This window comes from Anopheles moucheti, chromosome 2, assembly GCF_943734755.1.
Source record: "Anopheles moucheti chromosome 2, idAnoMoucSN_F20_07, whole genome shotgun sequence".
NCBI classification, from domain to species: domain Eukaryota; kingdom Metazoa; phylum Arthropoda; class Insecta; order Diptera; family Culicidae; genus Anopheles; species Anopheles moucheti.
This window is the reverse complement of record NC_069140.1, coordinates 4,297,539-4,312,241: the sequence shown is the minus strand read 5'-3', so window position 1 is coordinate 4,312,241 and position 14,703 is coordinate 4,297,539. Positions and strand designations below refer to the sequence as shown.

The following is a 14,703-nucleotide window of genomic DNA, read 5'->3' as shown; positions in this document are numbered from 1 at the left end:
GTTTTAAATAGAAAAAATATGTTCATTTTACATATACAAACTTATAGCATCTCCGATCGCGAATTAGAAAGGCAAGAAACGAACGACTCAAAATTCAAGATCTAAAATTGGTCCCACCACCACAATCGCAATATGATTTTTTAGTAGTGAAAGCGTTGGAAATAGGCACAACACTGCCAAATAATTGTCCGACATGGCACAAACGCCGTTACGTAGACGATTATTAATCGATTTGATCAGCGCTAATGACGCACGGGCCAAGTTGTTTGATAAACCAATCATCTGATGCGATCCGGTATCCCCGATGGTAACGTCGAACAATTTGTACCGGGCCCGCACCGGTACAAAGCAGACAAAACGGGCAAGCGACATCACCTTTTCGCCCCCGTTGCGCTTCGTGTCGTTATCTGGTGGTGAAAATTTTCCCATCTTATAATTTTCCACTCATCGCAATGCAACCGAGCAAAAGCGGGGCAACACTAAACCTCGCGAGCGTCCGTCAGCGAACGATCGATCATGGGCCGCTTATCCGGCGCGCCGCCAACCGGGAAAGTAAACACGATCATCCCGAAAGCACTGCATCCGAGCCAGCGTTCGAATGCCGGAGGAGCTTGAAAAGCAATTTCTTTGCCCTTTGGTAGAAGCAGCGGGGGAAGCAGTAAAGTGCAACGGTGGGGTGCGGGAGATAAGCGAGGCAGTGCAGTCGTGCAGCAGTTAATAAAAAGGGGCATATGAAATAATAAATTATTTTTCGATCGATGCGCCGAGATAAGACGATCGGGCCTTGCGTCGAGAAGATCGAATATGTGTGCGCGATCAGGTCGCGCGCGCGAGCGCACTCTCGCACACACGCCGATCCGGTGGAAAGGCTTTGGAAGGAGAAGTGAAAAAAAACACAAACACACAGAATCACATTGTGATTGTGCGCCCTTCTAGGGTCGTACTGCGATTTTATTTCGTTTCGTTCTTGAATCGTTGCGTTTAGTGCATCTTTTTGGTTTGTGTGTGTGTGCTTGTATGTGCCCAACAGTGCCTTCATCCACCTACTCGAAATCATTTCATTAACCCTATTACCGGCGCGGTGGTTCGCTTGCTTTAAAAACATAATTAAACCGTTATCCGCAAGCGGGGTTCCTGGGAAGCCGTGGAGTTGCGCCGAAAGTCTGGGCAAAAACCGTGCGACACTGTTACGGCAAAGCGCGCGCGCGCAGCATGGGCGCGCAACGATCGCATCGAGATATTTCCTGTTTCCAAGCCTCCGACTGCTGTTCCGCATCGATCGCTGGCAGCCGCCTCCATTGCGAGATGCGCATAAAGAATAAGATCACGACTTGCAGGTACTTATGAGTTTATTTCCACTGGAACCTTTACCGCCCGATTCTGGTCCGAAATGCTTCGACCACGGGGGAGACGAATTTTCGCATCGTACGATACCGAGAATGCACCGCTGGGGGTACGCTTCTCTGGCCCGATTTTCGACGGGTAGCGAGGTCCGTCCGTCCCGTCCGGTGACTTACCGGGCTATTATCTTCTCCAATTCCGACCAGTCTTCAGTCTCGGCGGGAGCTTCAGGTTGTGCAGCCCACCGAAAGGGGCAGTTGTACGACCTGCAGCAATATCCGTGGGGCAACTGTGGAATCGGGCAACTTCCTCAAGCGAGCAACAAAATAATATTGAATTAAAATCGATTGCAAAGCCAGAGTGAGTGTGCGCGCGCCGAACGAGGGCGGAATTGGAAATTGGAATCCCTGTTCGGAACGCGGCCCTCAGTTTTCCCAGGCTCTAGCGGCTTGTGGCTGGTTTGCTGGTGCACTTACACGGTGGTTTTGGTGGTGTCCGGTGTGTGTGTTGCAATTGCAAACATGGCGATAATTATCGAATTACGGAATGGGACTTGGGCAGTTCGAGTGGCCCATGACCTTCGGAAGGAAATCGAGCATTTGAGATGTGTTCCGCGTTAGACCTGTGATTGTGATCCGATTATTGTAAGACATTTAATCTTTACGTGAGAGTTAGCTAAGATTTCGTCCGTATCTTACACGTAAGAAGTGCTTAATCAATGGCTCTTTCCTGAAGAATATCTCATCTCTTGGGCGCAGTGTAATGTATCGTTTTGCTTTGCTTCGTTTCACGTGTTTGCCTCACATCCCTGTGGCCATCAGTTTGCTAATAAAACAATATCATCACCGTTAAGCCTCATTGCTAATAAATCATCATTCCGCAGGGGATGCAACGAAAGACCGACCGATCGTGCACACCAGAAATGGCCAAACTCTCTCGTTGCGGTGCGGGAAGAACCTAACTCCGGACATGCCGACCCAATACCCAGAAATATCCCAATGAGCCTTTAAAAAGTAAATAAGTAAATATTCGCCCACTGGTGCAGCCGCCAGAAAAGGGCCAAAAGGGAAGAGTTGCAACGTTTTTCTGCCGGGTGGAAGTTCTACACCGCCTCTAAATATTGGGGAAAGTTTTTCATTAACCAAGCGGTCAGTCGGATGGAAGGCAACAAAAAAAAAACGGCACGTAAATCATCCGACGGGTAAACAGTGTTGCGACTAATACAGTGCCTGTATGTGCTATGTTCAACTTCCCATCACTTTCCGAACCGAATGGGTTAAAATGTCGTCACTCGAAAAGTCGACCCCGATGTAAGGATTGTTCGCCTTTCCGTCAGCGAGCAGGTAAATCGTTGTTGTTCAAGTGTCATCATGCGGTGGAATTAACATCACTTGTTGTTTTCATCCTCCTTCTTTTTTGTTGTAGCATACAAGTGGGCATCGCACAATGTTGCCAGCTCTTGTCGCGCACGCTCCGTTCGGCGCGCGGAGATGCTAATCATGCGATCGAATCTTCAACACCATCTAGTCAAGGGACCGCCAACCGGACGACCCGAACTTGCGCGGGGAAGTGAGCGATGGAATAGTCGCGCAATAAAGACATCGCTAAAAATAGTGTGTGCCTCTCGAAAAGCTCGAGCACAGCGCGGGTTGATGGGTTGTCGTGCTGTGCTGGGGGCTTCGACGGACTAGCGTGGTGTGGTAGGAAGCTGATGCGCTGTCTTCGAGTCACACAAAATAAAGCGGCGCTTCGCGGAGTGCATTGGGAAGCATTTGAGTTAATTAAAATCAATTTAGCAATCCGGGACCGAACACGAGCCCCAACATCGATTCGAGAAACGGTGCAATGAAGCTTAATATGATTCAATTTGATCGGGAACTGATTGTTGGGTTAAGAAATTTTAAACAAACTTACGTTGTAATACTCCAAGAGTTGCATCTCGCGGCAAGCGCCATCGCGCCATCGCGCTCATTATAATTATCGGGAAACGATAAGGCAGAATCGCGGCAAAAAAGGGGTCCCTATTTAGACGCTGATGATGATGGCAACTGATTATATTGATCGTTTTCAACATCATCATCATCATCATCATCATCATCATCCCGAACATCCATAATAATCGGATCGCAATCGCAACAGGGTGATCGGTGATGGGTTTGGTGTGTTTATAAACATTCTCTCCATTTCGCACCGATCCCGTTCCCGGTCTCGGTCGCGTTCACATTATTAATAAGCGACGTAAGGGTCGCGATGATCGGTTGGAGGTGGTTCGCTCTCGTGTGGGTGGCTATTGATCGAAACGATTGATCGCGGATCGCGACGAAAAGCCATAATAGACTCCGCATCACGCAAGAGTTGATGAATGTGGATGAAAATGAGAAGAATATCTACATGCAGCCAGCGAGGGATGAGCCCGTTGGTGCAAGGGCAGAACAATAACATCGGCGACGCGGGGATAAGCACGCTTAGGATAAGGGATAAACAAGGGTGTGTGTGTGCGAGTGCGTCAAAATCGACCTGACCCGGGCCAAAGTAGAAGAAGTCACAGGGATGAAAGGAACGGCATTTACTTATGCGTTCCTGTGTCAGTGCCTTTCGGAAAGCAAGTTGGCGGTGGTTAGTTGATCGCGCGGCCACGAGTAGGTCACGATTTTTGCTCACCTCATCCTGGGCGCGCGCACTCGATTGTCCCACTCTAGCGGGAGTACGACCATCTTATCTCTCGCTTTCTCCCGATTTCCTTATTCCCATCGCTTGATCCAGCTGGATTAAAATCGAAAATCGATCGATGCCGGTTTCGATAGTTCGCGGCGGTGAGTGGAAATTGTGGTCGCGTGAGTTCCACCATCACCACCACCCAGGTTCGTGCAGCCTGTTCGAACCGATCCTCTCTGCCACGATCCGCTCGATTGAGGTTAATAGTTAATAAAAAATCACCCAATTCCCCGCCTTGTTCTCGGTTCCCTGCTCGTTTCGCTCGCCTGACCCATGCGACCCGGGTGCACACCTCGTTCTGCACTGACCGTTTGGAGATGACCCGGTCGGAGTGTACACCCCCCCGTGCGGACCATTAAAGGGTGTGCGCGCTGTACCCTCCAGGAGGAAGCAGGAACCCGGGCTTCTACGGGTTCTTCACCTCCGTAAATGGATCGCTCGTCGATATCGGAGCGACGGTATCGATTGTGTTCGCAACAATGGCAATCAGTCCACATTAGGCAGGGAAAACGGATTGTGCGATGATTTCGTGACGAATTGTTCTTGTTCTCGAACCCGGCCAGTAACGATGTGTTGATTTTAATTGGTTGCGGTGCGTTGTGCTTTATGGCATTAAATCGTTGTATTCCTTCCGCCTCTTACAGGAAATCCCCGAGCATCGAGGACAGTCGCTCGTTTTTGTGGAATTTTGTCGGCGCCCAACGTTGGCCCAGTTTTTCGGCAGCTTTGCGGTTCGTTGTTTGTGAAATCGATGCGACGCCACCAATTCTTCCCCGGGATGAAAGCGAAAGAAAGCCCGTCGCCCTCATAAAACGGTTGAGCAATTTCCGCAGAATGCCGACGAGAACGGGAAGCCGGCCTATTACCGGTATGGTCACGGTCCGGTGGAGGGTTCGTAAGAACCAGTGCCGGCAACATGCGCGGTAAGCAACAGTGGACAGTTATGGATAATTAGTCGAATTAGGGAAGCTCCTAAAAGAATTCCACCCTGGAGTGGAGGATTTTCCAAGAAATTTGGGATTTAAAGACACAATTCCTCGGCAAGTTTGTGGCGGACTATCATGATTGCACAATTTTTGCACCCGAAACCAACCATTCTTGCAAGAGGAGTCATTTTCCGTCATTCCGGTATCTGCAATAGATACCAAGTTCCATCGGGCGCTTCTTGCATAACTTCCGAGTATATCACCGGAAGAGAACAGTGCACATGACGGAGAGTTATCCAAGCGCGAAGTAACAGAATGATCAAAGCAAAACAACCTCCGACAGCAAAGTGTGAAATTGCGTGCCCTCCAAGCACAAGTCTATGGCGTCGATCTCTAGACCCCGGGTGGTGCTTGTGGGCGAGAAAATGATGCGATTACTTTGTAGTAATTAATTTCTGCTTCAAGCGATTGGCATCATAAAGTACAAAACGGGAACCTGTGCGGAACAAAGCAGGCTGTGGATGAGATAATCACAGGAATGTTTGGTTCTTGGCTTGGTTACCATCACAGCTCGTTCCTTTCTCCTGATTGCATGAGTGGAATAAATTTTCCTTTCTTCGTGGGCGCAAAACAAAAACACCACATTATGCCGGTAAAGTTCGTTAGCCCTCATGTTGATGAGTGGAGCTGGCCATATTTCACATCATGCAGATATAATGACTCAATTCTTGTAAAAAGAAGAAACAGCGAATCATGTGGTGCCGGTGCTGCTCCAGTAGTTCCGGCTGTCTAGATTCTAAGTCACGGAAGCGTTGGATGCACTTTTTTGCATGATCATAATCGCCCACCTGTACACCGGCAATTATGCACCGTTTGATGCAGAAGTAAACCGGCAACCCTCGAGATAGCGGGACAGAGTCACACAGCTGCACACACAAAAACTCACTTGCAAGCACACACACAAACACACGCGATCAGCTGGGTTGAAGTGGTAAAGTAAGTCGTGCAAACCTTGATGACTCGCCCCAGGTTAGTCAACGATAGTCACCTTGGCACACTGAGCTTTATGAGACAATCCTTGGGAGTTTTTGTTCAGTTCTTTTAGTTAGACACTTTGAGGAAGGAATCGTCCCCTGGTAACACTGGTAACACCCCAACGCACCACCATCCCGCCGGTAATGGCCAGCAAGACTGAGCCATGCCCGAGGGAAGACGGAACATCGCAAGAAGCGAAGAAAACTCATAAATTGAACCGCGCACCGCTTATCGCTTAACACCCCAAAAACACAGCCTCCATTTCTGATAGTGGCCGGTTTTCTGATGGTTGGAGGTTGAAAAAATCAAAACATTCTCCTTTGCCGTCGTCGTGCACCATTTGACGCCATGCTGATTGTACGCGCCCACCACTATTAACTGTCGCGATTGTGTGAACACGGTGCGGATCTTCGCTGGAAATGAGCACACGTATGTTTGTAAATTGTCGAGCACACTGACACTCGCACAACGGAGAGACTCCGGTCCGGTGGTGCACATATCCGGAATCTGGCCAGACACGACGCAGGCGCTTCTTATCAGCAGCAACAGCAGCATCAGCAGCAGCATCAGCAGCATCAGTATGTAATAATGGTCGGGTTGCCGGTTTGGATGATGGCAGGATTTTTTGACGCACGACCCGGTGAGGGCGAAGCTGAATGAGGCAAATTAGTCTTGCTCTTCGATCAATCAGCTTTTAGTACACTCAAAGTGATGTAACTCCTCTCCGCATCTAATCTGCTAATAGTGGAACATTAACTTTAAAGCTCGCATTTATGTCACGTACGACCAAACATCGACATTTTGCGAATGGAGCATCCGTGTACGTGACTGCCGTGTGTCTTTATATCTCGAGGAGGCCTCTCATAACTTACTTCATAAAAATAGTCCCCTGGGCGCACATCGAATGCACCGCCATCGTAACGTTCGGTGCCAAGGATTGGGCACCATAAACGCGACGGCAAATACGCAATTGACCCGCTGACACATGCCGATGGTCACAACAACAAACACTACTTCCTTCGAGCTCCACTCACAACGGATGGCGCCGACGGTGGAGAAGGTTATTTTTTCTCCCCCCTCTGAACAATTGAGCAACTCCGGGACACGTGTCTTGGGGTGGGTTTTTTTTTTAAATTATGTTACCTGCTCTCGCGCCAGTGCATCACCTTCACACAGCTTTTGTGCAAAAAAGACACACGGTCGATTTTTATGGCCGATTAGTGTTCAAGATGCAGGAATTAACAAATACATCACCATCGGGGTCGTAAAATCCAAGCAAATGATGGTGACTTTATTGATTAGTTTTCCCCCGCTTTTGTCGTGCGTCATTTGCCAGTAAACAAAGCACACGCACTCGTAACAAAAAACCCCCCCCTTCTGACTCTGCCACGATTATTAACGGTCGAGAGACAGAGTATTTTAAACGGAAATCACTACCACGCCGCAGCACTATGGCAAAAGGGGTGAGGAATATTCGAGCGCTCGTCTCGTTCCGCTTTGCCGTGGAAATTTGTTGCTGGGTCGGAAGGAAAAGCACCCAAACACGGAGGAAAACTGCACAAAACTCGTTGTAGAAACAGGTTAGCCAAGCGAGATAACTAAATTGATTCTCCCTCTTCGGCGGAGGCTCTTTACGATTAATTGACTGCAGTGTGCAGCTTGACATTTGACCAGCGCCGCGCAAGGACGCACAGCCGACCATCTCGGTTCGGTTCGGGGTCGCCGGAGGTTAGCTGCTGGTGGTGGGGATCGGCGAAGATCATATCATCATCAATCGTGCCTCATGATGCTACTGGTTTTAGTTGAGAGTGTGTGTGAGTATTTGTATTATTTTTTTCCTTCTGTTTATATGATCCTTGCGCGATCCTCTCTTTGCCATCCTTCCTTCACTCACACTCGGATGGCAGGATGCGTGTTTAGTTTTTGCCATGTTTTAAAACACCAAACAGCTTTTCGGCCGGTTTGGAATGGAGCGAACCAACGAAACCGGTTCACTTCCGTTCGTGGTTCGAAAAAGGACGACGCACCCCTTTGGCCCCTATCTTTCTGATTCCTCAGGAAAGGTGTGAGCTAAACCATCCTCCAGGCGGCGAGAGTGGTCCAGAAATCTTGCCGAGTATTTCCGGGGTTCCGTTACATAACGATGATGGTTAATATTGCTGTATCACATTAGCACAATCGCGCAAAGCAGCCGACACAGTGACGCAATGTTGGGTTTGTGATTAGAACTGTCTTCTCTTCTTGTTGGTGTACTCCACTCCCAATGATAACATTGTGCATCTCGAACAACTTTCTTTTTTCCCTTATCAATGTTTTGCTTTTTTTTTCTTCACTCCCATCCTGTTGGCGCCATCGATGGACACTTTTTTTCTTCTACGGAACATTACTTCACTTTTTGAACACCGCCACAAGCTTAAATCGGCCCTACTCTGCGCATTAAACTGTCGCTTCGTGTGACTTTTGACCGTGTTGTTCTTACTCCTTTCGAATTCTATTAAGATTCATTGCTGAGGTCAGGAGTAGCAACTTCACACACCACAAAAAAAAAAAACCGACCAAAGCACATGAAACACAGTACAGCCGGCAAGAAGAACGCGAAACGGGGCACATTGAACGAACCCGCACGACGCACGGCCGTGTGTCAAATGTCAACCCTCCATTGTGAAGGGCGGATTTCGCGATTTGGGTGGTGTTTGTGATTTGCGTCGGTTGTGACCGCAAACCGCTTGATTATCACAACTTAATTGTGGTTCTTGTGGCCCCAAAGGGATGGTGTGCCGTAATCAGGCCGCGAGCCTGTTTTTTGTTTGTTGCATTTGTTGACACAATGTTGTGCGACGGTTGTTTGGTTTCACATTTTTGCGTTGCTGTAGTACGATAATTGATTGGAAAATTAGCCGTTCGAGCGGTTTTGAGAGCAGCCTACATAAAGCTTCAATTTATTAGAAGATTGTGGTACCGTTCACCGTAACCGCTTGTTTGTGCATTGTTTCTGTGGAAATAATACTGCATTCGGCGCTGTGCAGCACAAGCTTTGACAAGCTCGCGTTGCTCATTGTCTCCCATTTGAACAGCTCATTTACATTCACCTTACGCTGGTGGCCCATTAGCATGCAAAATCCGGTGGCCCATGGTGACCCTTTTCATAATGTTATTCTTGACATTGCGTACACATTTGATACGTCCCTTACCGCCTGAAGGACCGCCACGGCCCCACATCTCCACATCTTGAAGATCTTCATAAACTCCTCATCTCATTAGCGATGAAAACTGCAACTGGATATGTTGCGCTAGGAAGCGAGCGACTGTCTCTCGGTAACCAGCGAAAGGCGTTGTTGTTTCGGATAGCTGTGATTAAATACCGATATCAATCAACTGAGGTGGAAAATTGCTACCCCAAACACGGGAAGGATTCACCATCCATTCACAACCGGTGGGCTGCGATGCTACCGTCCCCTACGAGATCCGTTTTGCCGGGATCATCGTGTGCTGTGATGGAAAAAGGGCAAACTATTTGCATACGCATATTTCACCCATGAATGCACAGAGAAACACACACTGTTTTACATCTTGTTTCCTTCCCCCGATCGACTCCCATCCTCCTGCCCCTAGAAGACGCATCCTGCCGGAAAAAGGCTCAACTGTTCTTACAACTTAAAGATTTGTCGGATGAATTCGTTCGCTGGTAAGAAAAATGTTTCTCCATAAATAAAGCGACGGAAAGCCTAAGGAACGCACGGGACGTTCCGGAAGATCCGGAAGCATGAAACCAATCTCCCTAATACTTGTCCTGTCTTCCCGCGCATAAAGAAAAAGACACCAGAGGGTAGATAACGGTGGTAGCGCAAGAAATGGTACAAAACGCATAAAAAACAATCTGTAACCATAAGTGAGGTCGAAGGCAGTAAGAACAGCAAAAAAAAAAACAACCATCACCAAGGAACCTTTTAAATAAAATCATAACAATTACCGAAGTGCAACAACAGAGCGGAGGGGACAGAGCAACGGCAATTTCTATTTTTTAAGGATTTTCCTGCATTCCTTTAAAAATAGTAATGCGGATGTGAGAAAGCTGGAAGATCCAGGGGGTTGGAAAACATCATAAAAATAATGTTAGAAGTCAATTGCTTGTGGAATATGCTTCCGAATATTGATCGTAACCTGCAGTTGCAACAACCATCAACCCCCTGGTCGGACCATCTTCCGACGAGCGGAAGGAAAACAAAGAGAAAAAAGGCACCAAAAATCGTGAAAATAATCGACTACACTGCTGCTATTAAGAATCCATAAAAAAAGGGAATGTATCGGGAAGGGCACATAAAGACAGGCACATCATTCTGCATTACCCTTTGCATCTCCCGGTGGTTGAATGATGACTTTTTTATGCTTATTTGTTTTGATTAATTGTGTTTGGTGCTGGTTTCGAGCACGGTGTATGGAGGAGCGCGCAACGTCTCAATTCGTTGCTGCTTTGAGTCTCGTTAAGGCGACGTTAAGGAACTGTATGGAAAACCAGTAGCAGTGGTAGCTTTAAGAGGCAAATGTCGATTGTCTGCACCGTGGCCGTCGTCGTCGTCGTCGTCGTCGTAGTTCGTGATGTTTCGTGGCGTGGACAGTGCGACAGAATGTCCCACAATAATCATATTTTTATGAAGTCCAATGTGAGGTTGAATGCATGAATGGGGGTTTAGCGTGTTGAACGAGAAAATGAAGTGGTGGTGGCATATGCACGAACGAAGCAATTATGCGTTGTAACCACGTTGAGGACGCAACGGCGAGGGAAAAGGGCAAGTCATAAAAGTTGTAAAACATACACACACTCGGAATGGCATTGTGGACAGACTGGAGAAGGAAGTTTTCTCACGGCCCAGGAATTCCTCAGATGTTTCCCACACGCAAAACGAGATGTTTCCCAAAAACTAAAGAGACAAGTTTTGCTTGCAGTTGGTTGTGATTTTTAATGTCTTTCGCTCATACTGCTTTCCGTGTGATAAGGTTCAAGAATAATGCATTCCCCCACACGAAAACACTTTATTTATATTTGAACAGATTGAAGAGTCTTTAATGAGTACAAAATAGTCTAATTTCCTTGATTAATTGCTTAATTGCTTCAGGGTGTTCTTCTTCCGATTATCATCAAAGAATTTATTTAAAAAAAGAAAACTCCCTTCGCAGTGACACTTACCTTCACACGTAAACTGTCCGTAATGTTTGCCGGAACTCTTATCACCACAGACGACACACTCGATGTTCTGGTTCTTCAGATCCTGCCCGTTCTGCGAGTTCATACTCTGCGAACCGGGCGTTGTGCTTTGCTGCAGCGACAGGAACTCTTTCTTCTCGATCCCATTGCCCTGCGTGACGGTACCGCCGGCACCGGTCACCGACGGATGCTGACCGACGCTACCGATCGACGACCCGCCGGACGAGGACGAGATAAAGTCCTTCTTGTCCTGGGCCACTCCACCACCACCGCTCGAGGACGAGGAGGACGTTTGCATCCCCGGCACGACCGAACCGGTCTGGCCCTGGGGGCCACCCTGCCCGCCCAGTGTGGTGATGTCGTCCCCGGCGGCCGTGGCCGTGCTGGAGGCGACCGGCAGGTGCGTCCCGGTGAGACTGCTCGGATCGCGCCACGGACCGTGCGGTGGCGGCGGCACCAGGGCCATCCCCCGCGGGAACCCCAGCTCGAGCGCACCGATCTCCGAGCCCTGGCCACGCGGGTTGTAGAAACCCGTCGCCGTCGAGGGCGACGGGCAGAGTACGCCACCGCCGTACATGCTGAGGGTGTTGTGTGCCAGAATATTGCTTCCGGTTTTGGCCCCACAGTCGGGGCCGACGCTATCGAGGAAAATTTTTCCCGCTTTTCCTACACCGGTGCCAAAGGGAAACTGGTGTTGGCCGGTGGGGCGGAACGGAATGGCTGGTGGAGATTGGCGGATTCTTGCGGATGATCTGTTTATCGGAACCGGTAGCACACTAACATTGGCGATGCACAAATGCACACATGTGCACAATCAGACTCCCCCACACAAACACACACACGTGCGAAAAGGGGTTATATGCACTAGATCTCACACTGCACTATTCGCCTGCACCTTACACAATCACTTTGCTTTGATTGCATCAGTAAAGTAACACATCAGCAGTAAGATTGATATTCTTTCCTTATCCTGTCAGTGGCGATCGAGAGCATTATCTCGTGAAACTGCACTAAAGATTGTCAAAACAGGTCTCCAGGTGGGAAAATAATGACGATGGACAACTTCCCTCTCAACACCATCACCACCACACTGCTTCCACAACTCTCTTTTCTTTTGGGCAACGATCTTGAATTTCTGGAGTTATTTTTACAAACAAAACACACCGAAACGGTCGGTTCACTTGCACGCACTGACTGGAATGCCGTTTTCGAAAGGTGCGACCACAGCGAAACGCAAGGGATGCAACAAACACAGTGCAACGCAAAAACGCATTACAACAACACAGCAAAACAAACAGACGCAAACCCTTCCACGCAAGCACGTGTGGACATATCGTTATCCTTTTGAAGACACGCGTGTCGTGCACGATCACCGCAAACTTTGTGTATATGTGTGTGTGTTTTTCTTTTGTTTTTCTTTCGCTATTTTCCGGTGTTTTTTTTCGCTTTTCGTTGTGCGTCAAAAACGATACGTTGACTGCAGCGATGTCAGCGGTGGTAACGTTAATTGAATCACTTTTCCATTCCCCGGACGCGCACACGCCAAACGGATGTGCTGCTGTGGCGGATCGTGAATTTTGCTTCTTCCGCTTTCGACGGAACGATACGACGGGCGCAAGACACACGCAAACGGCACCAGCACACGGAACGCACGCCTGACCAGAAGGACTTCCCGAGTCGAACTTGATGCTTGGCGCGACCCGACCCGACCGCGATGATCAACCAGACGACCCCACCACATTGTCTACATATCCGCCTGTCTCGCTTGCTGGCGGTTGCTTGCTCGCTCACGCACGGTCGGCGGGCTGCGGCAGCCAACCGGATCGAAGTGCTGGCCAGTGGCAGGGGAGGGAGCGCCGTGTGCTGAGTGTCGAGCGCTGCCGGCGCGCGGCAGTGAGTTCAGCAAGTTCGCAACCCCCTAAAACCGGCGTTACCCGTAGGGGTGAAAGAGCAGTGCAGTCGGCAGTGTGTGTGAGCGAGCGAGCGTCGTAACGGGTCGGAACCACGCCCGTAATAGCATACGGTGTGTGCGGTTGCTGTGCGTGCGAGCGAGACGAGCGGTGTGCTGGGTGTCGCTGGTGTGCGCTCGCTCACGCACAGCACGGCTCGGCTAGGGGTTGAAAACATTCCGACGGGGAAAAGCGTTCGGCGCGTGGAGTGGGGACTTCCAACCCCGAGGGGTGTGCGAGAGAAAGAGCGCGTGAGCTGAGAGTGTTTTGTGTGTGTGTGGAAGAGAGAAAGAGAGTGCGCGAGAGAGCGAGATGCAGTGGCAGTGAAGGGCACAAATCGAATTAGATGTGAAAGCCACCCTGGTTTTCCTTTGTCTCTCGGTCTCGGGGATGGGGGGATGATTTTTCTTCTCTTTTGCGAGCTTTTCCGAGTTCGGAGTTTTTCCGAGGGTGTGTGTGTGTGTGTGTGGGGGGGGTGTACGTGTCCTGGCAAAGGCCGATGTTCTCTGGTCCTGGAGGTCCTCGGGGTCCAGCTTGGGGTTTGTGAACTTCCCTCACTCTCTATCCTGGCTGCTGTCCATCATGGCGCTGTTGGTCAACGATGGACGTATCCGTGCTTATCCCATTCCACCTGTCACCCTTCACCGCCCTCTCAACCGGCAACATTTAAGCCTGTTCTTCAATGTCCGTTGAGGAGCCATTTTTTTGCACCCCCAACGACCGGACACGGAAATGGAAATTCTGCTGTGCGAGAGGACAGCCGCAGCTTCCTTTTTTCTACTGCACACGAATGTGTGTTAGCATGTGTGATTTATTCGTCCAGTACGGGTGGTGGAACGTCAGGGTGGAGTTTTGGATTTAATTTTGCCATCCGCTGATGGCAGGTGATGGAATTTTTGTTTTTCCCGGTCGGATTTTTCCTCCATGTTGGGGTGATGTGTCCGTGTAGTGCACCTCGTGGCCTTCTTCGATTATCCGGTCAACGATGTGCCCGCGTCCCGTCGTTACTGGTGTACCGGCATTCGGACGAAGCATCCCGCTCGTCATCATCGTCAGCGTGTTGCGAGGGGAATTGATTCCCTTTATAGCAATGATGATCGAGATGATGATGATGATGATGCTGCACCATTTAAACTTTTTTCTACCAATACAACTGGACGGAATTTTCCTAAAGGGAAAAGGAAAAATGGAGCCCTGCGTGGAAAAGCAGCGGGTTTTTGGACGGTTTTGTTTGCAATTTCCGAGCCGTTTCCGTTTCGCAACCAGCGTGGAGAGATTATCCGTTGACCGGGCAACCGAGTGTTTTATGGCAGCGTGAAACAACACGGTGTTGTACACAGACCCCACCTCCCCTCCGTGTGGAGGCCCGATTTTTTGGACCAAAATTTGGGCGCCATTTGGTGTGATCCAGTTTTTAATGCCGGAAGCAGGCTGTCGTTTTCCTATTGTTGTTGGTCTTGCTCAATTCCTTTTCCGGGTGCAATGCTGGCAACGGTTAGGATATAGGTCTTGGGTTTATCGGAGGCCATTTTTC

General features: G+C 49.2%; 1 protein-coding gene across 1 annotated transcript in view; it reads right to left on the bottom strand.

Moving 5' to 3' along the window:
- Positions 1-11,797, bottom strand: part of LOC128299655 (nuclear receptor subfamily 2 group F member 1-B) — a 69,085-nt gene extending 57,288 nt beyond the window's left edge. The window contains exon 1 of the mRNA XM_053035672.1: positions 11,203-11,797. Within this exon, the coding sequence (XP_052891632.1) occupies positions 11,203-11,797 (595 nt within the window). The remainder of the gene's footprint in view (positions 1-11,202) is intronic.
- Between the last annotated feature and the right edge of the window lie 2,906 nt (positions 11,798-14,703).